Source organism: Fistularia commersonii, chromosome 1, assembly GCF_037954325.1.
Source record: "Fistularia commersonii isolate RoL2024-O1a breed Wild chromosome 1, RoL_Fcom_v1.0, whole genome shotgun sequence".
Classification (NCBI taxonomy): Eukaryota; Metazoa; Chordata; class Actinopteri; order Syngnathiformes; family Fistulariidae; genus Fistularia; species Fistularia commersonii.
The window spans coordinates 19,221,510-19,247,676 of NC_141284.1; the positions used below are offsets into that span (position 1 = coordinate 19,221,510).

The window sequence follows — 26,167 nt, forward strand, 5'->3', positions numbered from 1 at the left end:
ATTTCTATTACCTCTTAACATTCTGTGTTCTAAATTAGCTGCTGGAAGGTTTTTGATGCAACTGGCTGACATGCAGGCCAGGCCGCCGGCTGACAAGTTTGCGATGAACGACAGCACAGAAATCACACAACGGCAGTGTCAGTTCTTTATAGATAAGTGACAGCCCCTGTATGACCACACTCAATAACCAGCATTTTCTCTCCTGTTATTTGACCCCCCCCCCCCCCTCTCCACACACACACACACACACACATCACATTCAGCTCCAATCGAGGTAGGATTTCCTTTCACCATTTAGGAAGTGCATTGTCCTGCTGTGGGAGTGATGTGACAACAGTCCGTGATTGCTCAGGAAAGAAGGGGTACATTGTCTCAGGCTAGCTCACGTTCTGTTGGAAGGTCTGCAGGCCGGGGGATGAGCTCTGGCTCCAGACAGGTGAGGGCTGAGTGCCTGCGGTGTATAGCTTGCAAGAGTCAAGTAGACGCTTTACACACAATTAAGCTTTGAAAGCACTTTGGGCTTCAAACAGCAGGGCAACTTCGAACAGACAGTCCGGGTAATAGGAAGCGCTCTGAAGACAAACACTGCTCCCCAGTGGCTGCTTGAAGGAACACATTCACATCTCATTGGTTGAGATTCTTTATTAAACTTTTTACTGTAGTCTCAAAACACTGATAAAGACAGACGTAAGAGGGTGAGCTTGACAATTAAAAGGGAAAACTGAAGACAGACAATATTTACAGGCCAGATTAACCCTTCTGGACGTTGCTGATGAGCTCATCACAGAGTTTGGTCAGCTCCTCAGCTTCTTTCGTCTGAAAGATGAGATTGGGATGAAGAGGATTGTCAAAATCTTTACACACCACACAGACGGCACTCAGAACTCTATCTTCACCTTCTGGTCCAGGTTCTTCTCCAGTGACTGCACCTTCAGCTGCTCCCGCCGCAGCTGGGCTTGTAGCGCTGAAATCCCAGCCTTGAACTTTGAACGTACCTCTGCAATTTCCTCATTTGCACTGAGGATGAACAAAACAGTCAGTCAGTCAGCGGCTACGATTCTGTATTTGACAGCACACAGCAGAGGGACATTTCTTACTGGCCAATTTTCTCCTCTGCATGGGCTTTGAGGGTGTGATAACGCTGTTCCTCCTTTTTGATTCTTGCCAGATAATCCTGGGCACAGGCCTTCAAGGTCTCCTCATTCTGGGGACAAACATCAGCTCAACTTCCACAGAAGACACACCTAATGTTTTTTTGGTTTATGGGGGGAGGGAGGCTCAGAGCACTGGTTCCCATCGACTTGCCTTTTTGTAGCCCTCGATGACCCCCTTGTACTTCTCTTGTCTTTTGAAAAGGTCAGACATCGACCTCTCCAAGGCATGCAGGTCACTAGACACTTGTTCCTTCTCCTGCAGAGCCTCCGCCAGCTTGGCTTGGGACTCCTCCCTCTCCTTCTCTTGGTCAACTGGTAAGTGACGAGACCGTCATTAATACTCCTGTCATGTGTACTCTACTCTACAGAGTTGCCTTCACTTACCCATCATTTTTGCAATCATGAGTTCGAATTCTGCAATTATTTTCCTGTGAAAAAAAAAAAAAAAAAGTAAGTTTCCTGGAAATACCACTATTACTTTAAAATACAACCATGATAGAAGCCTATATTAACTCTGCTCACCTCATTTCCTGACCATCACTGACTAACGCGTTGTACTTTGCACGCCATTGTTCCTCTTTCTCCTCGGCCTGTTTAACAGAATAGAAACATCTGTAAATATCATTAACAAACCGCAAACTTCCTTTCCACTTGTCTTCAATATGCTCTTTTTTTTTTTCCAATTCATCACTGATTATTATCTTGTTGGGAGAATTCTGGAATAGTTAATTAAAAGTACAACAGTTGGGATTTCAGCGAGTCACAAGGCTGAGGAATTCCCAAACCTTTATAATGTGAAGAAGTATAATGACCAAAGTAAATTGGGTGAAAAGGAAATGTTAACTAATTCACTATCATCATTATTATTATTTTAACAACAAGCTCCTTCAATTTGATACATGGACGATCTGATATTTATATATGTAGTTACTTAGAATTAAAGAATCCTCTCTAGTTGTGTGACATCCAGGCCGTTTCCACTGCTCTAGAAACAACTAATCCTTGAGATAAAATTGACAGTGTTTTTCCACAAACGTGACCAACAGCTTTTGTTGTTGCAGCAGCTTTATGAAACTTCCATTCTGATTCTGCCTGAGCTAGCCGCTATCCTGACTTGGCTTAAAGATTATGCAGACCATTTTTGGAGTTGAAGGAGCGTCATTCTGTCGATTTGGTTCCTTTTTGGTGTTTTTCTTAACTTGAGCTTTATTGTGCTGTCAACAAAGTCTAGCGTGGGCATTTTTGTTAAGAAAATTTGGGGAAAAAAAAAAAATACAACAAGAGTGATTTGAAACATGCCTTTACTACCCTGTAATGGAAGAAAAACTGAGCCAGACATACCTCTGCCTGGACCTTTGCAATGGCTTCATCCATGTCTTTATGACTGTACTTGAGTACTTCGATGATGGTGTCCTCTGTGTTGGCTGGCTGTGGAAAAGGTGGGACTAGACTCTCCAGATTTCCAGAAGCCTGGACAACAACATAGGGGAAAACATCAAAAATTATTTCCAATGTAGCCAAGCTGACCTGTAGTCATCTTCAGTGATAACTAGGGATCAGATGTCATGTTAATACGAAGTCTGAATGAGGGCTCTTCTACTTACTGGAACTGCGACATCAAGGAATTTAAACGGCTCCCTCTGAAGCTCCATTTTTGCATTTTTTCCAGGCGTGGTTTCAAATCTGAATTAGACACAAGAGACTGACTTAAAAACAAACAAAAAAAATAAATAAAGCAAAAAAAAATAAAAGGAAGATCTAACATCAAGTGAAACCAGGAAAGCGTCGCACCCTGAAACTAGGGCAGCCGGATGAGGGAGCTGGACTTGGATAGTCGGGCCTGCAGACTTCTTGGGGCTCTCTCTCAGGAGGGGGTCAAATTTAAGGTACAGGGATTGTTTGCGCAGAGCCGACTCCTTGAACTGGTAATGAAAAGGTTTTGTCGTTTAAGCCATTTAGGCCACGCATTGACAGCACATTTATTTGACAAACTTAAGGAAGCACTCACACTGCAGGACCCAAACTGTTCAAGGTAGTCGATTTGTCCGTCAAAGTCATTGGCCAGAACTACAGACAAACAATGATAGAATGAGCTTGGCTGTTTACCTGTGCTGTGCAAAAATCCTCCAAAAGTTTACTTATGTAATCTCAAATAAACTATATTAATTCATGTTTCGTTAATGCTCCAAATATTCATCCCTCTTTTCAGGCATTTAACACTCCAATAGATCATTGGAGAATTGTGGCCCATATAAGGTTCATACGAGAGCTTTCTGTCCATCAAACTGGGACTTTACATTCAACATGTTTGGTCTTTCACATAGCAGATAACAAGGTTTCTACAACTGCTAATGTAAAGAAACATCTGTGATGAAATATACTAACAAGTGTATGGATTGGGAACCTTTTGGGTAAAGGGGGAAAAAGAAAAAAAAAAAAAAAGAAAATCTAAAGCAAAATTCAGAGATCTGAGTTGTTTTAGTATTTAGTATTCATGCTCAATTACTTACACATAGTTCCCGGAACAAACTCCTCACTGAATTCAGAAGAGGACGACGACTCAGGTTGCAGCTCAGACTGCGTTGGAAAGGTCTTTGAAGGCTGCTCATTTTGCGCCTGTAATTCTTCTCCGTGGTCAGAAGCCGCCTGGTCCTTGGCAATCTGTCCATCAGCCAATGCAGCATTAATGAATGGGGGGGCATTCATACAAGTCAAACTGAAAAGAATTGAGATTAATTAAAGTGATTACTTGTTTTCCGGGTTCAGGATCAAGTTCAGCGGCGGAGACACTGTCAGCACGGCAGTGGTGAAAAAACAGATCCAGTGTAAGTGAAGTGCATTGTTTGGTTTGGCATTTAAAATACACTAGGAGATGTTAACATACCATTCTGATGATTCAGCTTTGTTCTCTGCAGGGTCAGTGGTTTGGTTAATAGCACCAGTTTTACTGAGCTTTGGGTTTTGTTTAATACTGCAGTTGGGAGAGTTGTTCACTTTTGACTTGGTTCCAAACGGATTGAAGTTTGGGCCAGTGAGCTTTTCGTCGTCCAATGAGTATGTTCCTTGGGCAACAACCACGTCAGCATCGTCGTTGGAAGCAGGCTTCTCCGGAATGTCTTTTGCAGGGTTGACATCAGAGACCGTCTCTCTGTGTTTAGCTTTGAGTCCAGGTGGTCTTTGGCCAAATTTCTTTGGTGGCGGTTTGGGTTTAACCTCACTGTCCTCACCAAAATTGAACTCAAGTTTTAGGGCTTCCTTCTTCAGGACTGGAGCCGACTGTGGCTCTGATTCAGTACCTTGAGTAGTAGAGTCACAGTTTGGGGCCACTGCAGCTATGGGTTTCACTTCAGTCTGAATGGGCACCTCTTCAACTACTGGAGAAGTTTCTATATTTGTAGGCCTCTTAGGCGTTGTCAGGGTGTCCTCTGCTGGTGACTTCTCTTCAGGCACCTTTCTCCCAAAGACAGGGGAATTCTGGATTTTTGAGCCCCCAGTTTGGAAAGGATTGATGGACTCTATATTGTCAAAATCCAAGTTATAAGAACCACTGGTTAACGGTAGACTTTCTTCAACCAGAGCAGCAGAAGCTTGGCTTAGATGGGTGCTCTTCGGGGACTGTTTCTCAGGTGTGGCTGGGTCTGAACCTTCTTCCACCACAGATGGGCGTGTCAACACTGTGACTATACTGCTATTTGCTGAGCTGACGTTGGTGGAAACATCACCTAAGGAGTTTTCCAAAGAGGGGGTAAATGGCAATGTCTCGTCAAGCGCAGATTCTATGTTGGGCTCTTCCAATTTATCCTGCAGATTGTCCATTTTCAGGTTTTCAACAGCGGCCTTTGTTGGAGAGAAAACGATCTTCTTAGAGGTCTGAAACGGGTTTGTATTGTTGAAGTTGTCAACATCCAACTTATGTACTCCTTTGCCTTGTAGCAGCATGTCGTCAGGAGAGGGTGAACAATCTGCAAAAAGTTAGGAAAATAGAAATTATTTCTTCTCTATAAAACATAACTTAAACAAAACAATGACCTTGTAATTCTGGAGTAACTAACCTTGTTTGGACCTGTCTGATTCCCCTGGATTATCTGCCAGCAAAGTACTGAAAGAAGTAAAATCTGAGTTTTCACCTGCTATTTCATAGATGTTATGTGCATTATATTACTTACTTTATTTTATCCAAATGCAAAGAATCCATTGCTTTTATACATTCATCCACACTTGTCATCACGCCAGACTTTGTGGGAGACAGAATTCTTTTCGTCACGGGGTCTCTTCTGGGTGTCTGAAAACAAACCTGTGCAGACAATTCAGACAGAACTGGTCAGTTACATTCATTTAGAGAAAAAAAAAACAAAAAACAGACATTAGATCAAATTAGTATACCAGCAAGCTTATATTTGATCAAGCTAAAGGCCAAAGAAGTACAGTATTTCTTTTGACCCTTAGCTTGATGGTCAAAGTCGGTATTTATATCATTATTTAAACAATGAATTTAAAATTCAGTTAGAACAGGCAAAAACAAGCCACCAAAAAGACCAAACATAATCTTTGAAACACAGCATAACGGATTTATTTGTCATGAGACAAAGGATTAAACTCTGATGCATATTGTCATAGTGAAGTTGAAATTTCCCCATAATGGGACAATTAAAGGCAAAAGGGTTTTTACTCAATGGCAATGTCGATGTATGGACTGTGAATGGTAAGAAGGATTGTTTTCTTATCTTTGTATGGTTTCCAAAAAAAGAAAACAAAACTTACATTTGCAAACTAAGAGGACTCTTTTTGACACTTGTTTATAACAATTCAAAATGACAGTACATTCTGCTGCCATGGAAACTCTACCTTCACCCCCTTTGGCACAGCCTTGCTGGGCAGGTTCTCTGTTTGGCGCAGGATGGATGGCCTGCCAGTTGGCTGATTCAGGGCAAAAATGTCATCGCCTGAGCCGCTGTACTTGCCTCCAGGGAGCACCCCGCGATTCTCATCATTCACGTCGACTGAGCTCATCCTGTGTAAAAAGACAGGCGGGCAACTCTGCTTCATTGATAGGAGAAAAAGCCACCGCATGACCTATCCAGGGTTCATAAGGGAAATGTCTGCAGGCGGCTGTTTTCACAGGTTAGTTAAGAATAAGAGGACGGTTCCTGGCTTTAGATGCGATAAAAAGTATACATATATATTTATATATACATATATACATACACGCACACGAGCATGAAGTGGAACACGGGTCAGTCCATTCACTACAGCTACAAATAGATTAACATGACTCTTTGTCCTGTTTACGTGCGTCGATAAATACCGAGGTCATCTATCACAATTTTTAAATGTTAACATTTTGAATTTAGTTTAATTGACAAAACCGATAGAAGCAGTTAATTTCTGATCTAGCGACGATAGCTTAGCTGGAACTAGCTGAACGGTATTTGGAACTGCTACGACCAAAATGTTCGATTTAACGGTCATTATCGTCATCGGGCCACGTTTTATAGCCACAGCAAGGCCGATTTCCCTTCTATTTCCCCACCACTTACCTTGAAATTACAGTTGAATCTGATGAAGCTCTACCGTTATTTGTGAGTCAAACTTCGACAGGGAGTATTAAACGAGCCTGTTTGAAAACCCCTCGCCTCCTCCTTATGACAACCGTTTGGATTTAAATGTCTTGAAACGCACCAATGAAATCAATGGAAATGTTCAAAGCCTCACCAAAGGCCAATCGGGTATGAGAACGGATGTGACGTAGCCTCCGGGGCAGAGGACCAGCCTCCGTGTGCCCCTGACTGACAGCACGGTACACATACAAACCGTAGCATAGAAAAAAAGCACATGTAAAATAAACGTGATAATCTCTTACCTTTACTTATGAATGAAGTCCGTGCGCCGCTCCTTCTGAAGCATCTATAACTTGCTTGTAGAAGTCTTCCGTTTCTTTATTCAGTTTTAAAAGTCTCTCTGTCTCAATGGAAATCAGTGCCAGTGAAGACAGTCCCTCACCGTTTGTGAGCTACACAGCCCGATGAGATCGGCAAAAAATAACTGGATGGCTGTACTTGACTTGCTAACTGTTTACTGTAGCTTGCTATTGCTAATTCTATTATTCTGTAGCTGAGTTGTAAGAAGGATCCCTGGGATCAGCGGTGCCCCCTACTATGAGGCACGGTTACTGCGTGCCTCACTTAATGTCTCTTCACACTCGTTTTATGATTACAAGAAACACGTCACAGTTGTTGACGAAAAAAATTATACAGCTAAACTATGGAAATTTAGCTCATATATTCAGTGCTTTTTTTAATAGTGACATCCACAGACAGCAATACGGTCTCAGTGGACAGCATGGTAGCACAGTTAGCAGAATCATTGCGCAGTTCATAGTGGGCTCAGCTGGTTGCCGTGTCACACCACGTGTTCTCTTCATATTTGAACGATAAATGTGAATTTTTGTAGCGATTTTGGAAAAAAAACAAACTAAAAATGGTGAAGCCAGGAATATAAATAAATATAAATAACTTTATAGTGCAAATCACTGGATGAATATAACCATTTAATTAGTTTTTTTCATTTTGCATTTTTTTCTTTCTGTGATGACAGGTGATCCCCTGCCCCGGACGAGACTTAGCTGCATTGTTCTCTTGACCGTGTCTCCATGAATTTGAATAAGAGAAAAATGTAAAGACGTGATAAAAAGCAACAATTTCCCACAAGACACAACCAGATGATATATGTTTTTATATATCTGATATATTTAAAATATAAAATAGACATTATATATACATGTATATACATACATTCAATATCAACCCTTGTACACATAAATCTGTATACATATATATAGCCACACATATATATACACACATTCTGTATATGATAATGATGACACCAACAGAAAGTTGGAGTTAATCTCCACAAAGATATTTAAGAATAAGAATGAGAATAAGAATAAGAACAACTTTATTAATCCCGAAGGAAATTGCTGTGCCAGAGTTACAGAAAATATAACACTGACACAGCATTTACTTAATTTCCGTGAAACGTTGCTTTGGATAAGGGTCCATTCACCAGCAGAGCGGGTACTACTCGACCACCATTAGACTCCTAAACAGTTGACACTTATTCTTCTTTTTCTGCAGCACAGCTCATCTGCACATGTAATTAAACTGCACTCATCCTTGCACCTGCACTTTGTGAGTTGCACACCAAGACGCTCTCAAATGTCTTATTGCACTGCCAACACATAATGTTTAGACCATCATTATTTCTTCTTGATACTGTAGCGTTGTAGTCAGGGAAAACAGCTGGTTGACAGTAAAACATCTGTTAAATAAGCAATAGCTGTTGTTTGCCACAGCCACGCCACACAAGCTTGCAATACAACTAACTGTTCCCGCTCGATTCTAGGTAAAAGAAAAAAAAAAAGGATTCCTAGCACCACAAACCTCACCCACAAAATTCCCAGCAACCCCAAAATCACGCAAAAAACAGGCATCAACATGAACCCCCAAATTTGTGACTCGCTACAATACATATCGAAATGCACTGTGGACAACAAAGTAGGCATTTCACTGTACAAGGAAATGCGTTTCTACACTGTGCATGTGACAATCTGTGAATCTTTTCTAGAATGTGATCAAGTTCTAAAATGATGTTTGTGTTCTGGATGCATTAATGATCATAGATGCAGGAAGCATCCAAGCTTCCATGTTTCGGCTCCAACAGTCCATGTGATCCTGGCGGCGGACGAGCTGTTTCCGGCCCGGGACGCAGGGGGCAGCACTGCGGCCTCCCTCTCCGAGGAAGTTAGACGAAGAAGATGCAGCGACGGACCCTGCCCGCCAAATTTTAAAGACTGAATATCGGTGTCAACAAAGTCCGACCACTTTGGCTCGTCTCCGTCGGCACACTGTGAAAAGGTTTACGTTAAATCCACAAATTCATGTCGGAGAAGAATGAATTCCACCGGCAAAGGTAAAAATATAACCGTCGTCGTCAGTTAGCTAATTGTTTGTTAGCTTAGTCAGCAAGCTATTTGTTGGCTTTGCTGAGACTGTTTGTTACATTTTGTAATCCGACTAGCTTCATTACGTCGTTCACGGCACTCTAGTACTTTCTTGGGATTATATTGTTTCATTCAAAGGTCTATATTATTTATGTTGTGAATATAGGTTGTGCAATGTTAGACTATATTCCGAGGCAGTTTAACTCTTCGTCAATTGTACGAGCTGACCATACTGAAAATGTTGTTGACAGGATCTGCTGAGTCCTCTCAACCCACGACGAGGTAATGTGCTCTCAGAACACACACACACACACACACACACACACACACACACACACACACCATATGACAACAAATTGACATGTCTCATCATTTTCCCATATCCTACGATGCATCTTCGGGGTCAGTATTTTGAAGCCACTCCAATACTTCACTCACGCTCTCTGTGAATTTCTTCTTTTTAGATCAGATATTTATGAAAGATGTATTTTCATTTGAGATTATCTGTTTCATGTAGGAAGCTTTATCTTAGTTGTCTAAGAAAAAAACACATCATCACCCTGACAGCTAACTCTAGACATGTTGTATTCCTGTTAATGTTGAACATCGTCATCATCCATGATGTGCTAATGTTTGATGTGATCCCACAGTGGTGACAGCGACTCTATCAAAGTGTTTGTGAGAGTGCGACCTCTGACCCATGGCACTGGGCTGACGACGGATGGAAATCAGAATCTTTGTCTTAAAGTCACCTCACCGAACACCATCCAATTACTTTCAACACCTGAACCGCGAACCTTCACCTACGACCATGTTGCTGACATGGGTGCCTCACAGGTCCAGATAACTCATATTTTTTGGTTTAGTCAGATAGGACTTCCCATGAAAACACACACACACGCATAGATTCATTTTATACTTTATTTTTGGTCTTTTTTTCTTGAAAGTAATATGATCATGCATTGTTACCTAAAATTATGTGACATTACTCTGAAATCAGAAAGATCTACAACATCATAAAAAAAATCCTCAAAATATTTTCATATTTATTTTAATATTATTCTTGTTCAGATACTGTGAATTAGCAAAAAAAAACAGGAGCTTCTGATTAAGGTTAATGTCATCTTTTTCTAGATGTAAAAAGATCCAGCTTTATAGTGTGACACAGCCCTGCTGCAAAGTGCCCAAGATGCCGCTATGATTTTTTTGTTTTGGGGGGGTAGGCTGTATGAGTCATTGACGTGTTTTTCTGTCTGTAATAGGACTCAATGTTTTCCGGTATGGCCAAGAACATTGTTGAATCTTGTATGAATGGATACAATGGTACTATTTTTGCCTAGTAAGTGACCTTAATAATGCTTGAATTTACATGTTCTTACATAAATCCTCAACTGTGTGGACTCGTCCAAAAGTTTTATAATTATCGCTTGTTTTGCTTCTGCAGTGGACAAACTGGCTCCGGAAAAACATTCACCATGCTTGGTGAGAACTCGCTTTCTGATCTACTCTACATGCATTACACCTAGAGTTAGACGGAGTCACTGTAATGCCATGTTGTGTTTGTTTTGTAATGTAAGGCCCGCCTGAGATGGATAACTTTACAGATGAACTGAGGGGCATTATTCCACGATGTTTTGAGTACCTTTTTTTTCTCATCAACGGAGAAGTGGAAAAGGTGAGCTATGCCATTTCATCAACATGAAATTTTCTTAGTAGATTGACTAGTTTGTAATTAAATGTTTTATTATTTTTGCTTTCCTTCCAAAAGTCTTCTAGATCCAAGAGTTTTCTCTGTAAATGTTCATTTATCGAGATATATAATGAACAAATCTATGACCTCCTGGACACGGCCTCAGCAAGCCTTTTTCTCAGAGAGAACATCAAGAAGGGTGTGTTTGTTGAGGGAGCTGTGGAGAGGTTTGTCAACTCAGCTGCCGAAGCCTATCAGGTAGGAATTTTTTGTTTGCTTGCAAAATACAAATTTGCTTCTTGCATCATGGACCTCATGGATAGATTGCTTTAAAGTTGTTCTGTGTAATAAGAAGTGTCTTTTTAATAGAAGTACTCTTCCAGCACAGCTGAAATACATTAAAGTGATGTGCTGTTTTGTGTTTGATATTGTGCAGGTCCTGTCTATGGGCTGGCGAAATAGGCGGGTGGCATCAACATCCATGAACCGTGAGTCCTCAAGATCTCATGCAGTGTTTACGATGACTCTGGAGTCGAAAGAGACCATCCATGATGTGGTGAACATTCGAATGTCTCAGCTGAACCTGGTCGATCTGGCAGGCTCTGAAAGGCAGAGAGACACACACACAGAAGGCTCCAGACTCAAGGTGAAGCTGTGAGCCTGAACCAATGCTCTTAGTAGTTTACTACGCTGGTGATTCTTGCCTCTGTTAACCACTGCTGTTCCCATGGCTCCTGTTATAGGAGGCCAGTAGTATCAATCGCTCCCTGATGTGCCTGGGTCAGGTTATCATGGCCCTGGTGGATGTGTCCAATGGCAAGAACCGCCACATTTCTTACAGGGATTCTAAAATCACCTTTTTGTTACGGGTGAGTGAAGAATGAAGATACATTTGATATTTACTTTGATTATACTTTGATGCACATTGTTGCACGTTATTACCTGTTTAATAAGGTGACAAGTGGGATTTTTTTTTTCATTTGGTTGCAGTAAAAAGTTCTCATCTGTGTGTCAGCCTAGTCGGGTTACAAAAGTTGCTAATCGGTTGTATTTTTTTCTAGGACTCTCTGGGAGGTAACGCAAAAACTTGCATCATCGCGAATGTACATCCTGGATCAAAATGTTTTGGAGAAACTTTGTCTACCTTGCACTTTGCGCAGAGAGCAAAGTTGATTAAGAATAAGGTATCGGTTTAATAAGGCTACATAATCAAAGACAATTCAATGTTGTATAAAGCACAAATTCATGTGACCACATAAGAGATTTCAGAAATTGGTTACATAAGAAAATAACTCACTCCTTTAAAATTATTCTGCATTTTAAGGCCATTATTAATGAAGACACCCAAGGAAATGTGAGGCAGTTACAGGCAGAGTTGAAGAAGCTAAAGGAGCAGCTTGCAGAGGCACTTGCTTTACAGTCAATGGACCACAGGAGAGCTCAATCGCTGGAAGGACCACAGCTCTCAATGAGTAATAATGATATCTGACGTGTTAACTTTGTAAAGCTTAAAATGATGTTTCCTAAAGTTTCATGAACAATAAAGCACTTACTACATTTTCACAAACTAGATGTTGCACAAATCTATATCTAATCACTCGTGACTGGCGAAAAATATGCAAATATCCAGCTTAGGTGGTGGACTTGAAAATCTGTTCTGTAATATTACAGACACAATATTGAGCATTGTTTTTCTCCTGCTTTTGCATAGTTGAAACACCCACAGGAAAAAAATACCCACAAGTTGTAAAAATGTAGGCTGTAAAATTATGGAGAATAACAGAAATGTGATTAAATATTGCAGAAATATGCAAACTTACTAAAGGTAACATATTTGTTGCAATTCCATTGTAAAAGAATGATATTTAGCTGCAGCATGTTCGCACATCATTCCAGAGACAATTACCAAAAAAAAAAAAAAGAACTTTTGCAATTACTTCAATCAAATCAGAAGAGAATCGAGATGTAAACATCGGATCATCTGTCAAAATAATTACAATCAAAACTTGTAAATGTTGTTAAAAACTAGGGAAATTTGACTTGAAAAATAACAGACCAGGGCATTAATTTGTGATTTACTTTTTCACCTGTCAGAATGCAATTATTGTATTGAGTAGTATTGTTGTATTGAGTCATCTGATTCTTCTGGTGGTTTGTGACTGTTTTCTTTTTCTCTCTTCAGAGCCTTGTGTTGAAATTCAACATGATGTCTCATATAGAGAAAAGTTTATTTCTGCAATTCATCTGTGGAGAAAGCAAGAGGAGGAGAAAAGGGTATTTCCTCACAGAGCTATATAATTTTTTTTGAAATTATTCAATTGACTGTAAGTGCAGAGAACCCTACATTGACGTCTCACTCTGTACTCAGGCTCTGCTGCAGAAGGTGTCTCAGCTTGAGAAGGCTTGGACACAGAAAGACAAGTTCATCCACTCCAGTCGTATGATTATCAAGTTTCGAGAAGACCACATCTCTTGCCTGGAGAAAAAACTGGCAGGAAATGGCTCAATGTCAGACAAGGAGTCCCAGGCTTATATTGACCAGCTGAAAGAGGAGATTAAGATTTTAAAAGATCAGGTACATAATACAGTTACTATCCAGCTTTACATGTCCAAATACATCTATGTATTTGGTATCAGAGGTATCTACCTCTGATACCAAAGCATTCATGTGAAGTGTCTGTGAGGTATTCCAACAACAAATGTCTTTCTTTAAAAAAAAAAACTGGAGCACTTGATCATATTTGCCAGTTTGTATTTCTTGTGCATCGAGGCTGTGATTATTTTGCTAATTGCAATGTATAATTTTTTTTACATATTCTTCTGCTTCTTAGGTTGAACATCACCCAAAAATGACTCGATATGCTGCGGAGAACTACAGCCTTAGACAGGAGAATAATCAGCTTCGCTCCCTTGAATCAGTTGTGAAAGCAAAGGAAGTTTCAGCCCAAATGGCTGCTGAGTTGGAGGACGCCTTTCAGAGGGTGATGGAATCTGAAAATCCTACAGAGAGTAAGAGAATTATCACCATTAACAGAAAGAGCTGAGTGAATGGAAAATAATCCTCACACAGTAGCTGCCAAGAATCTCCTGTTGTTCCACAGCTCCAGGAGGCACACTTCTAGCCACAGGCACTACCTCTGCAGTTGAGAAGCTGAAAGCTCAGCTGCTTCTGAAGCAGTCAGACCTCACATCAGCCCTCCAGGCCTTTGAGGAGTACAAAGAAATTACAAAGTAAGTAGTTAATGAGCAAATTCACATTAAAACCAAAGTCATATGGCGATAATGCTGGGAATTCCCATTGTAAATAGCCTTCTTCTAAAACTACAAACGTATGGCAGGTAACTTTGTGAACAGCTTTTAAAAATAAAATCAAACTTATTGGGTTCTCTTGGTATGGGCTAGTTCATTGTTTTTTTTAGCAAAAACTGACACTTTCAGTGGTGAGCATAAGTGTTTTTTGTACTGGACCAAAGGTCACAGTCCTTATTAGGACTATTTACTAAGTTAAGCGCTTTATTGCCATTTTTAATGTGCCTTGTGTTCCAGAAAACAGATGTCTCAGTTGGAGTCCGAGAAAAGGTACCTTGACAAGTCTAACCGCCATTTGGAAAACATTCTGGAAGCCACAAATGCTTACAAGAAAAAGGAGGTCTCTGAGCTGAACAGAATTCATGTTGAAACTCTGAAGGTGAGGGCATGTGACTGCAGTCTTTTTGGATCACTGAGAGAGGCTGCTCTTTTCTCACTGCCTTTGAACCAAATCCTGTAACCTTTAATACAAAACAGTGTGCTATATTTGAAGTGGTAAAATCAAACATAATTAAAAGGGGAATGTTTTATGACATCCATGTGTATTTTTGTACTGCCTGTTTTCTCTTTCAATATGAAGAGTTTTTCTTCCTGAAAATGTCTTCAATTCTAGATTCTCACAACACCCACCAAAGCATTGAGTTTGCATTACTCCAGCCCAAAACATCTGGAAGACACAGACAACAACGGAGAAGGCATCGGGGCTGAGCAGCCTCCTTCAGCCATGGCTGAGATGGCTCTGACAGAAGAGCTGCGTCAAGTCCAGGTATAGCCACCAGGTTTAACCCTTGAAGAACTTGGATGTAAATAGTTCTATGAGCTGATGTTTTTCACATTTCTTTAGGAGCAAGCTAGTCATATCCAAACACAGTTAAGTGAAGAGGAGCTGAAGAACAGCAAGCTGTTGCAGCAAATTGCAAAGCTTGAAGAACAGGTCAATATGTTACAGCAAGAGTCTGTCCAAAAGGATGAGGTACAGTATTTCCACATGCATAACCTATATATTGTGTTTGCATTATGACATTTTTTTTTTTATCTGTTATTTATGTCTTATCATGAATTGTGGGCGGCATGATGCAGTAGGCAGATCAATCCTCTTCGGAATCGATCATTCCCGGTTCGATTCCTAGCTCCTCCTAGTGTGTGGAAGTGTTGTTGAGCAAGACACTGAACCCCTAACTGCTCAACTGGCGCTGGTGGATACAGCCAACTGCTCATGGTTCATCTATGATGGGTTAATTGCAGAGAATGAAATTCCCTAAGAGGGATTAGTAAAAGGATACATTATTCATATTAAATGATGTTGTTCCTTGGGAATTTGATGACTAGTGTAAAATGATGCCCTTTACCTGATCCAGCAACTCTCGACTGAGCGAGCGGACAGGAGCCGAGATCAGCTCAACATGCAAGAAACTGTCAGCAACTTGCAACAGAGCCTTCAGTCTGAGGAGAGTGCAGCAGAAGGTTTGTATTGTGGAAATATTGTTCAAGATTCTCAGAAGTTTGCAAAGTTTAGTAATACCAAATGAACTAGAAAATATTTGCATGGTAGATTAAAACATTAGACTGTTCAGAGAATACAAAGCTTTTTCCAACAACTTCATCAGCTCCATGTGTGTGTTTCACACATTTCAGTAACTTCATAAATTCCATCAGATCCAAAAACTATTCACATAGTAAAGAAAACTTAAACACATTCCAAACAAACAGGATTCATGTGCTTTCAGTTTGTACCGTATAGCTTAGACCCTCACCGTAAACTCATCATGCTCTAGTTGTCACAAGAATGTTTTCTTTTATCAGCCCCACATTCATTTAATCAAATTATGCACCGGTAATCATTTATGTCAACATTACATATTAATCCATATGTTATCCATCCATTTGAAATACAATCTTATTTGACAATAAGTTTCTTCTGTCAGTAATCCTGATCATAGAATACATGTTTGTAATTAATATTCTCTGATTTTCAAACACTCAGTGCACTAAGTTGCAGTACGCATACTTTAATTCTGAAGGTCTGTTTTATCAAGCAAAATTTAGGTTCCAATGTATCATCAACTTCTTCTCACAATTTCAGTTTTGAGAAGTGAGGTGCTTGATCTACGGCTGGTCTTGCAGTCGGCAGACAAGGAACTGGCCAATCTGAAGATGGAGCTGAAAGACAGGCAGAGCAATAATCAGCAGATGGAGATGAACCGACTATCCAACAGTCTGATCACCACAAAGCTCCAGCTGGATAAAGTCCAGTGAGTGTATTTTAACTGCACTAGGAACTGATCTGGACCTGATGCTGTTGCACAGTAAATGACTGCAACAATGTCTTCAATCCAGGCTGGAGTGGGAGCAGCTTCTGGAGCAGCATCGAACACTGCAGGACTCTTTTGACCAGCTGCAAGCGGAGGCAAAGTTTGAGGCTGATCAGGCAGTCCAGCAGCTGCTGGGCAAACAGCAGGAAATTGATGAACAGAAGGCACAGATCGTGGTTAGTTGTAGTCATTGCCCCTTTTCTTGAAATCTGGACTGCCGTGTCTTCTATATGTATTCTAGTCTCTTGCATTCTTTTCTCTACTGCAGGAATTAAGTAATTCTCTGCAAATTGAGCAACACTGCTCAAGCACCCTAACTTCCCAGTTAAGAGAAAATAAAGAAACCACAACAAAGTGAGTATTTAACAAGATTCATGTTTATTCTTTTGTCTAATTGTGAGTTTTGTCTAGCATCGATTGTATTCACATGAGTGAATAAATGTGCTCTCAGGGAACTTATCGAGGCTGTGGAACAGAATGCGCACCTTAGAAAACACGTGTCTGACCTGACAAAACAAAACCAGCAACAGGTCAGTCCTGATGGGCGGTACTTTTATTTGCAGGTTATACTCGTGATGCTGTACCTATAATTCAGTCCACCCTTTTTGTTTTGGAAGGCATCCAAACTTGTCGATCATGAGCAAAACATAACGGCAGCCAATGAAGCCATAAAAGTCCTGGAGCAGAAAATCCAACAAGACAAAGTATGTTGGAGTGAATTATTGTCTCTTGTCTTTTTTCTGCACATGTTTTTATTCCATATCTGTTGCCCATCTTGACGCCTGCTGTGTTGTCTAACAGGATGTCGTCCTAGATCTGATTAACCAAACAAGAGACCTTCGTAGCAGTTTGAGTTTGAAGGATCAGACCATTACCCATCTGTCAGAAGATTTCAAAGATATCACAGTACTATACTCGCCCTAAATTACTTGCCAGTGATAATTTTTTTCATTCATTGAACTTTCATGCCTTTTTTTCTGTCATTTCTGTCATGTCGTGGATAAGCGTCAACCATATCTTTGCCCTTCCAGGCCAAGTGCTCTGCTGCCTGCCAAGAACGGGAAGATATTAAGGAGCGAAACTCACAGATGCAATCTGAAATATCTGACCTGAAGGAGTCCTTAGAGAGGAGTGCAGCATCAAACAAAATAGAGGTAAGACTGATAGCATTAAATAAAATGTGATATGCAGTAAACACTGAAGGAAATAAAGAACTAAAATGCATAATGTGGATCAGGTCGAAGTGTTGCAGGAAGAGATGATTTATGCCAGCGAGGAGGTTGAAAGACTCACAAAGGTCGTAGATGAGCAGAGAGGGCTCCTTAAAGCATCTGAAGAGCAAACTGCCCAGAAGGATATCCTGATACAGAAGCTACAGCGGAAGGTAACAGTTTTTCATCATAGCAGTAAGCAAGTATTACAAATTACCGGTAGTAATTTTGAAATGTGATTTTAACCAGTAAGTGGATCAACTCAAAATTTTCAATATGTCTTAATTGTTGCAAGTATAATAACCCATGTAAAATAAATTCTGCATTTGGACCAGGTGCAGGAACAGCAGGAAGCTGTTGAAAAAACTGTAAGAGATGGAAATTTCACACATGTAGAGCTGTCAGTCACACCTAAATCTATACCCCGGGTAAGAACATTGGTAATGTAACCTCTTTAAAGCCATCAAAATTGCAAATTTTGTTGCTTTTGTTTCAACATGTCCAGGTAGTGACTCTTTGTCTCTACTTTTCCAGACACCCTGTACCCCTGGAAACTTCAACAGGGACCTCAACCAAGTCTTAGAATGCCAGGAGAGAGAACTGGAAAATCGGCGTTCCTCCATGATGACCATGGAGATACTCCTAGCAGAGCTCAATGCTGAAAGAGCTGCCAAGAATGAAGAGATCCAACGGCTAAATGTACGTAATGTTTTGCACAAGTTTAATGAATCTACCGCACTTATGTGATTGACACATAGTCATGCTGTCAGGGACCTTGCCTTTTTGTCTTACCTCTCCTGCTTTTTACACCATTCCATAAAATCTATTATAGTCAAGTTGAACTAACATCAAATGTTTGTACTGTAAATTAAAGTGCCATTGGTAAGGATTGTGTCTCTTTTACCCCACAGGCACAATTGGGTGAAAAAGAGATGACCCTAACTGAGATTCAGTCTTTTCTCAACCAGTTTTACACCAAAAAGAGCCAGTCTATGCAGAATGGAGAGACAGATGGGTTGAGTTTATTAATAGCCTTTCAATCAGACCTTTTCCTGTCTATCTGCCATGGATGTGTTTAAAAATGCTTTTCATTTTTTAGGGATGATTTGATTGAAGGCATCAAGCAATCTGTGCTTAAGCAGCTAGAAGAGGAGCGAGCTGAGAAGGTACGCATTTATTCCCTCTGTGGTTTTCATGTTTTGTTTTACTCTTCCAAAATAACATTACTCTGTTATTCATTAACCAGAACACACTGATGCAAAGGTTGTCTGATGCCCAGAAAAGGTAAACACTTGATGGGTTGACCTGAAGTAAATCCGTATACGTTGGTGTTGGTAGTTCTTGTAGTTTCTATGCATTCAGCAACTGACAAACTGTCTTGGATTAGACTGCAGGAGAGGGAGTCGACGTTGGCTCAGTCACAGACTTGCATGCAGGAGTTGACGTCTGAGCTGAGGAACCGCTGTTTTGAACTGAGAGACCTGAGACAGCGGGCGCAGGATGAAGATAAGCTGTTCAAGGTCAGAGCTTGACTATGGTTTCTGTTTTCCTTTCTTAAATCACTGATTGCATTATTCTCCTGAAACAAATCCCTTATGCTGTCAGTCTCCAAGTGTTGATTAAACCAAATACTTTCATCTATTTCAGTTTGATTTTTTTATGTTTTGCATGTGTTAGAGGCTTGCTAATTTATTTTTAATTTGATTTATTGAAGGGTTATTTGTATATCTAGTGTGTGGTCCTGAAAAGAGTATTCTCAAAGCAACATTGCAACGATATTCAGTCTTTACAAGAGCTGATAAATAATTTTAAGGTCGATCGTTTCGGATGAGCGCATGTTTGGATAACTGACAGGGTGACAAACATTGCTTCAAGTTCCACATGTACAAAGCTATTCTATTTACATATTTTTGCCGTCACCAGTGTGTCATTTAACTTAAAGCTTGACATTCCTGCCAAAGTAAAATGTGAGAATCGTCAAACTGCTGCTATGATCTCTTACAGGAGAACGAGGTCCTCCGTAAGCAGAATGTTCAGCTGTCAGAAGAGAATGGAAAACTGGTTGGTCATAAGAACCACAAACAGAAGATTGAATATCTGGTGAAGCTAAAGAAGGACAACACCAGGCTGCAGGAGGTAAATATCATCTCTTGCAAATATGTTTTCCTTGGTGATATGTTATTTTTTATTAATTGAATGTCTTTTCTTTCAAAGGAAAATGAGAAGCTTCGATCCGAGATCAGTGAAATGCAACAATTGCTGCCGTTGGAAATGCAGTTTCCAATTTCTGATTTTGACAGTTGAAATTGGATGCACCTTTTCTACACCATGTATCTTACCTTTGCTAACATTTTACCCTTTTTAAAATGTGTCAACTCTATGATTGTTTTTGTTAATGTGATTTTAAACAAATCACTGATTTGTTTTTCTTGATGTTCACATTTTAGCGATGGGTGTTTTCTATTGTTTTCATGTCCGTGCTGTTTGTAGACATCCCATAACTGTGGATTCTCCAGCATGGACTTGGTGTTGGGCTGCTGGTAATGTACAGTCAAACCCAAAACCACAATCTTTTATTTCACATCAGTGTGAGATAAAAACTCAGTGGGCATTACTGTCTCAGTGACTGTCAATTGAGCAGTGTTTGAGTTATACTTTCATTGCTGTCATTTTTGCATTTTCCCCTCATACCAAGAAGAGCAGCCTGCTCTTCTCTGTTAATTTCTCGTTTTAAAACTGTAATAAAATACTGCTGCAAACCTCACACGTTGTTTCCAGTCACACAGACTGTGGATGCTGGATGCCCCCAGGCTCCACCTGTAGTTCCAGGGTCACAGCTGGGGGGCGGTGTGGCCGCTCACCTGACTGAAGACTCCTTAATGGGAGGCTTGAGAACACGGTGATGTTCCGAAAAGCTGCAACATGGAGGAAGTTCTAATGGCTGGATGTACTTCAGACCGTTTAACCTCAAGGGCTGGATTTGCCCACTTGACACTTGATGGACAGTAAAAATCATCCAAAGCGAGCGGGTAGGAAACGTTCCAGCGGTGAAAAACAGTCCACTATCATCCTGGCGTCCGCCACTCCTCTCCTTATTCTATTTACATGTTACTGGATACAGATATGTTCAAGACCATTTGCAACTCTTATTATTTTGAACCAAAGAACATCATTTTACATCTCCGTAAAGATTCAGGCTACATAAAGTGAATATGTTGAATCCAAACACAGGTTAGGTGTTTAGTGGACATTCAGTTCAAGTGAGCATCCAACCTGCCCTCCAGGTACATTTCAAAAAATTTGAATATCAAGAAAAAGTTCAATTACAAATGTGAAATCCAAATATTTTATAAATTCATTACACAGTGAAATATTTTAAGCCTTGAAATTGTACAAATTGTTGCTTACAGATAACTTAAACCAAGGGTCTCAGACAGTTAGAGTATCACAGAAGTTCAATTAGAAAGGGACTTTGAAACAAAAATGTCAAGCTTCTGAAAAGTTGTTCATTTCTTTGCACTCAATACTTGGTTCTGCCTCCTTTTTCGTGATTTACTGCATCAGTGCCACCAGCCTGTGGCACTCCTGATGTCATGGAAGTCCAAGATGCTTTGATTGTGGCCTTCAGGTCATCTGCATTGTTGTGTCTGGTGTCCTTCATCTACCCCTTGATGACCCCCCATAGTTTCTCAACAGGGTACAGGTCAGGCCAGTTTGCTGGCCAATCAAGCAGAATAACACGGTTATTGAACCAGACTTTGGTACCGCTGGCATTGTGGGCAGGTGCCAAGTCCTGCTGGAAAATGAAATCAGCATTCCATAAAGCTAGTCAGCTGAAAGAGGCATGATGTGCTCCAAAATTTCCCAATAGATGGCTGCGTTGCCTGTGGACTTCAGAAAACTGTAGACCAACATATGACATGGCAGCCCAAATTCTCACTGACTAAAAACTTAAAGGAGTGTGGATTATGTGCCTGTCCACTCTTCTTCCTGACCCTGGGACCTTGATTTCCAAAGGACATGCAACATCTACTTCCATCTGAAAAGAGGACTTTTGACTGCTGAGCAACACTCCAGGTAAAAGGCTGCTGACAATGACTGCTTCAGGACTGGCTCAACACTGGGATTGTGACATTTTTGTCAAGGAACACCCCCCCCCCTTCAAATTCTTGACTGGATTTTGCTTTACAATCCTCTCGAGGCTGTAGTTACCGCTCTTGCTGGTGCACCTTCTCCAGCCATGTTTTCCTTCCACTCAACATTCTATGAATATTCTTGGATAACCAACTTCTCTAGTAATGAGCTTTTGTGGGTTTCACTCCTTGTGGCAGTTGCAGATAATCATCTTCTGGACATCTGTCCAGTCATCAGTCTTTCCCATGATTGTGTGGCCTACCTACCCTGACTGAGAAAAAAATTAACAGCTCAGGAAACCTTTGCAGGTGTTTTCAGTTAATTAGCTGTTTGGAATGTGACACCATGACATTCCGATATTGAGCTTTCCACAATATTCCAGTTTTCGGAGACACTGAATTTTGCATTTCATTATCTGTTAGCCATAATCATCAACATTTCAATAAATAAAGGCTTGAGATATTTCACTCTGTGCGTAATGAGTCCATATCATATCTGTATTTCTGTCTGAAATGAGTGACAAACAAAATCTATCGATATATCGTGATATTGTAATTTTTTGAAATGCAGCCGTAGACCAGGCTGTGCTCAAACTGCCAACCCTGCTGTCTCCTGTACAGATGCTGTGACTTGTAGTTTGTCACTTCACCTCTTTGAAAATGTCCAAGTGGGGTAAAGGGCTTCTTGTCCACATCCAGCCCATTGCTATTAGCAACAGCGCAGCATGTTTGAATCCCAACAGTGAGGATGACCTGCTGGTCATTGATCTGCTTCAGTCAGCCATTTTAGGCAAACCCTAGTCCACAGCCTCTCCAATCGTTAAACATACATATTGAAGACATTTTGCCCTACTAACAATGAAAACAACTTGCTGCTATGTAAGCTCTTAGCATGATATCAGAGTGTGAATACAATAATTCTCAGTGACCAAGATTTCAAATCCTCACCAGGGCCAGAGACAAGTGAATCTAGACATCAGTGAGGCCCGTCAGCTGGCTCCAATCAGGATAATGACCATGGGATGGTTGTTAAGGCATTGTAATAGTTTGCCTACTATAGCTTAATGTCTTTACTTTTGTTTTCCAAGGCAATACAAGGCACACACTATTTGTAATCATTCCGGTTGGAGTATACTCTTTGTACAGTTTTGCTGAATGGACTGCAGTAAAGGGTCAGACTGCTATCACGTCATGTAGGTATTTTCCAGATCCATCACCAGAGGCATATAAATTTAAACACAGCCATCTGCTTTCACAAGCATTGTGAAAATGAGTCATTTTGCAGACTTTGGTGAACTGTTCAGTATGATTCTGTCTCCAGGCACATGTATGTTCTACATACACATGGAAACAGATCCACACATTTTGAACACCGAATGTCTGCCCTCAAACTTCTACTCAACAGTCAAGTTCATGAACAGGAAGAAAAGGAGTCATAAGCCTCAGATAACATGCAACATGGAGCCAGAAGGAACGGTTACTTTTGAAATCTTCTGTCATTGGGTTCATTTGTTGAGGTTGCGCAGTGGTTGATGAACCCCCTTTGGGTTGTTTCACCACGGCTGCAGCATCCTCCCTCTGTTTGCTTGCAAGGTCCTTTTAAGATATTGTTGAGTCATTTATGTGCAGAAAAAAATACAAACTATCCCATGCAGAGCCCCATCAAACACCTTTGGGATAATTAGAAGCGAGAGTCCAGCCAGGCTTCTTTATCAGCTTTGCTTGAACTTACAAATGCTCTCCTGCATGAGTGGGCTGAACTTCCCACACACAAACACACACATGTCTTGTGAATGCCTTGGAGAGTTGACGGTGTTGGTTATGACAAGAGGAGGGGGAGTAGATCCACAGCAATGCACATGGATTGAGACTGGGATGTTCCAGGTGGTCGGGTGCAATGACCTGGTTCCCAGTGTGTATATGGATCTCAATAGTAAAGCTTCACTTTGGGAACGTGACAGGATTTCCTTGTGTTGTGCATAAATCAGCTACACGTGTGACTGAGGAGTGTCTCCTTACAGTGAAGTGTAAAATGTCCCTGTAAATTTGGCAGGAACTAGTAATAGGGAAGGTCCCAATCTCTGTTTGCAGTGAATGAACAAGAGCACTGCATTGACCGCTCCACGTATCCAGAGACCGTTGGGATCTCCTCTCTCTGGTCTTGGCTAAACCTCGGGGGTAGAGGTGACACAAAATGCCGCTTGGTTTTGTCACAGCATGTCAAAGTCTCCATCTTTTTAATGTGTGCCGTTTGCCCTGCATCTTGTTTCTTCTGGTTCAAAAAGTCCCTCAGCATCCACTTGAAGACAGATACCATTTCTCCAGACATTGTGGTGTTGCGACAGGCACCTTGTAAAACCTGTGGACAAATGTGACCAACACGTGTCATTGAATGCATCAGGAAATCACAAGGAATTGCATCCAGACCAGTGTCAGCAGGCCATACTTTTAAATTTGCTGCTTCTAGTTTCACTATTATTTCTGAAAAGTCCTGACTAAATCAACAGCTTATGTTTTTCAAAACATCATGTAGTGCATGGTAGTGCTCTTGTGCTGATTTTTTTTTTTTTTTTCACCAATGAATCAACAGGTTGAGTCTATCCAGACCGAAGATAGATATTGTTCTATCATTGGTCTGTTTTGTAACAAGTCTTTTGTCTCATCAAGCCAGGTTTTTTAGCGACTACTGCACATCTGTCCAGTTTGCAGAAATACTCATCAGCTAAACCTTATTTAGCTCAGATGCGACGAGCGGACAGCGCAGCTGTCGAACCTCCTCAAAACTCACAAAGCATCCTTTGCATGTTCACACCCTTATGTTCCTGTTTCTGACTAACGCACCATGGCTTTCTCAGCAGCTTGCTGTACCTCCCTTCTCTCGTTGTTTGTCTTCGCCCGCTGTCAGGCCACATATTGATGTTTAAACAGCTAAACTCCAGTGACAGCTCAGTAGCGTGAGGAGTGATGATGGCACAGTTTGCCTTCGAACACGTGGAGAGATCCCTAACTGTGTGACATACTCGGCATGTCAAATCTTGGTGCACTTGATTGAACTTGTATTTGCACTATTTGTCAGTATACTGTTGAATTGTTGATAGCGGTTAACATTTTTCTAAATTGTCTACTTTTTGTAATCAATATATTTTAGTTGTGTAAAACACAAGTCTAAGTGCGTCTAGTTTACATTTTGGTGCCTCTTGCAAGGGCAATCTCCCTGCTTTAAGATGAGGCTTTGGATGAACAAATTCCACGATTTACTCATCAAATTCAAGTGGACTGGAATAATGTATTTATACAACATCATTTTATTTGATCGTCTTGCCGCTGTTGATCTATTTCCCAATCTATATTTCTATTTTAGGACTGGTATTTGTTGTATTTGCTTTGACATATCTGTGTTGATAAAGTAATTATTTTACTTTATTTCAACATTCCTTTGCACATTGTATTGCCAGTACACAGTGCTGCACATTGTATTAAGTGGTGGTCTTGCACTTACCTTGTTTGGTTCTAAACTTCAGATTTTCCAGCGTGGTTGGGGACAAAAAAAAAACAAAAACAAATCAAAGCAAGTGTTAAAGCTCTTCCTACTCTATTGCTGGACCAAATGATCAAGATCTGCTCTTACCAAAGGAGGTGGCCTTATTCTAGATCAGCCTCACCTTGAGTTATTTTGTTTGCAATGAAGAGACACATTTTGATAAGTTCAGACTCATGGAACTATTGCAGTACATTGATGCTTTTATTGTTGTTTCCCGGCACACGTGAAACCTGAGGAGTAAATGGAGGTATAGCTTCATGAAATGGTTAAATCTTTTCCATGGAAATGCTCTCCAGGCTTGTCACTGCCAATTTGTGAGACAGGTCAAGATGTTATTCGGAAGAGTGCCTAGTTCAGTACCCTGAAAACCAATCAGTCAATGAATTCTAATTTGCCAAATCAGCCAAGAATGCACAAGCCGCAATATAAAAATGAAAGCTCTACTTACAGGTCAAATGGTTACACGTCAGCTTTGTAAGTTATTCAGCATATGACCAAAAATGGATTTTCAAAGTGAGGAAAAAGTTTTCCCTCCTTATGTCAGTCCATGGGAACGTCATTCCTTCAACCTGCCCATGACATCCGGCGGTTTCAAATACCGTCAAAGAGGCAAATGTATCCCGAGCTCCCCGCGATCCTCCGTTGACCGACTGCGCTGTGTTTCTCTTTGTCTCCTGGTTATTGGCTTGTCCTTATCATCCCTCCCACCGCTCATGTCATGCAGACTTAAGTGGAGCAGAGTTAGTCACACAGCCAACTGACTAAGAGCTGTCAACTCCCCTCTGCTTTGTGTTGTGAGCTGCTTTGCAGTAAGGTTG

The 26,167-nt window shown here is 40.7% G+C and overlaps 2 protein-coding genes and 1 long non-coding RNA gene across 4 annotated transcripts; 1 reads left to right on the top strand and 2 right to left on the bottom strand.

The window, feature by feature from the left end:
- Positions 1-637: 637 nt before the first annotated feature.
- On the bottom strand, positions 638-6,764 carry tacc3 (transforming, acidic coiled-coil containing protein 3). 2 transcript variants are annotated; one of them, XM_086155449.1, is made up of 17 exons: positions 6,692-6,764; positions 6,000-6,165; positions 5,321-5,448; positions 5,207-5,253; positions 4,039-5,116; positions 3,904-3,943; positions 3,665-3,815; positions 3,163-3,221; positions 2,946-3,076; positions 2,759-2,837; positions 2,496-2,624; positions 1,677-1,744; positions 1,539-1,582; positions 1,306-1,466; positions 1,098-1,204; positions 897-1,017; positions 638-816 (listed from the first exon to the last, which is right to left on the bottom strand). In XM_086155449.1, the coding sequence occupies exons 2-17, from the start codon at positions 6,162-6,164 to the stop codon at positions 751-753; spliced, it is 2,574 nt and encodes an 857-aa protein (XP_086011575.1). In that variant the 5' UTR covers position 6,165; positions 6,692-6,764; the 3' UTR covers positions 638-750. The 2 variants fall into 2 exon arrangements, with proteins under 2 accessions (XP_086011575.1, XP_086011491.1); XM_086155365.1 differs by lacking the exon at positions 3,904-3,943 and having other exon boundaries at positions 3,665-3,870.
- Positions 6,765-8,947: 2,183 nt separating this feature from the next.
- kif15 (kinesin family member 15) lies at positions 8,948-20,439 on the top strand. Its single transcript, XM_086152771.1, has 35 exons — positions 8,948-9,122; positions 9,405-9,435; positions 9,804-9,990; positions 10,416-10,492; positions 10,598-10,635; positions 10,731-10,828; positions 10,922-11,101; positions 11,280-11,489; positions 11,587-11,712; positions 11,905-12,027; positions 12,168-12,315; positions 13,026-13,117; positions 13,212-13,418; positions 13,675-13,852; positions 13,945-14,074; positions 14,390-14,531; positions 14,766-14,918; positions 14,997-15,125; positions 15,511-15,616; positions 16,236-16,404; positions 16,490-16,640; positions 16,733-16,818; positions 16,916-16,994; positions 17,082-17,168; positions 17,266-17,370; positions 17,496-17,618; positions 17,702-17,848; positions 18,011-18,103; positions 18,210-18,374; positions 18,587-18,690; positions 18,775-18,841; positions 18,922-18,959; positions 19,063-19,195; positions 19,680-19,811; positions 19,890-20,439. Exons 1-35 carry the CDS (start codon positions 9,104-9,106, stop codon positions 19,977-19,979), a joined length of 4,143 nt encoding a protein of 1,380 aa, XP_086008897.1. The 5' UTR covers positions 8,948-9,103; the 3' UTR covers positions 19,980-20,439.
- Positions 20,440-24,033: 3,594 nt separating this feature from the next.
- On the bottom strand, positions 24,034-25,480 carry LOC147237709 (uncharacterized). The gene is made up of 3 exons (XR_015106624.1): positions 25,437-25,480; positions 25,308-25,323; positions 24,034-24,167 (listed from the first exon to the last, which is right to left on the bottom strand). It is a non-coding gene; the product is annotated as an uncharacterized LOC147237709 (long non-coding RNA).
- Positions 25,481-26,167: the final 687 nt, after the last annotated feature.

Excerpts from the sequence above, each read along its gene's own strand:
- tacc3 (XM_086155365.1), bottom strand. The coding sequence starts at position 6,164 with ATGAGCTCAGTCGACGTGAATGATGAGAATCGCGGGGTGCTCCCTGGA. Across the intron at positions 2,838-2,945 it reads CCGGCTGCCCTAGTTTCAGG|ATTTGAAACCACGCCTGGAA; the intron begins GTGCGACGCTTT and ends TGTCTAATTCAG. Across the intron at positions 1,467-1,538 it reads CATGATTGCAAAAATGATGG|TTGACCAAGAGAAGGAGAGG; the intron begins GTAAGTGAAGGC and ends GTCACTTACCAG.
- kif15 (XM_086152771.1), top strand. Across the intron at positions 13,853-13,944 it reads ATCTGAAAATCCTACAGAGA|CTCCAGGAGGCACACTTCTA; the intron begins GTAAGAGAATTA and ends GTTGTTCCACAG. Across the intron at positions 15,617-16,235 it reads TGAGGAGAGTGCAGCAGAAG|TTTTGAGAAGTGAGGTGCTT; the intron begins GTTTGTATTGTG and ends TCACAATTTCAG.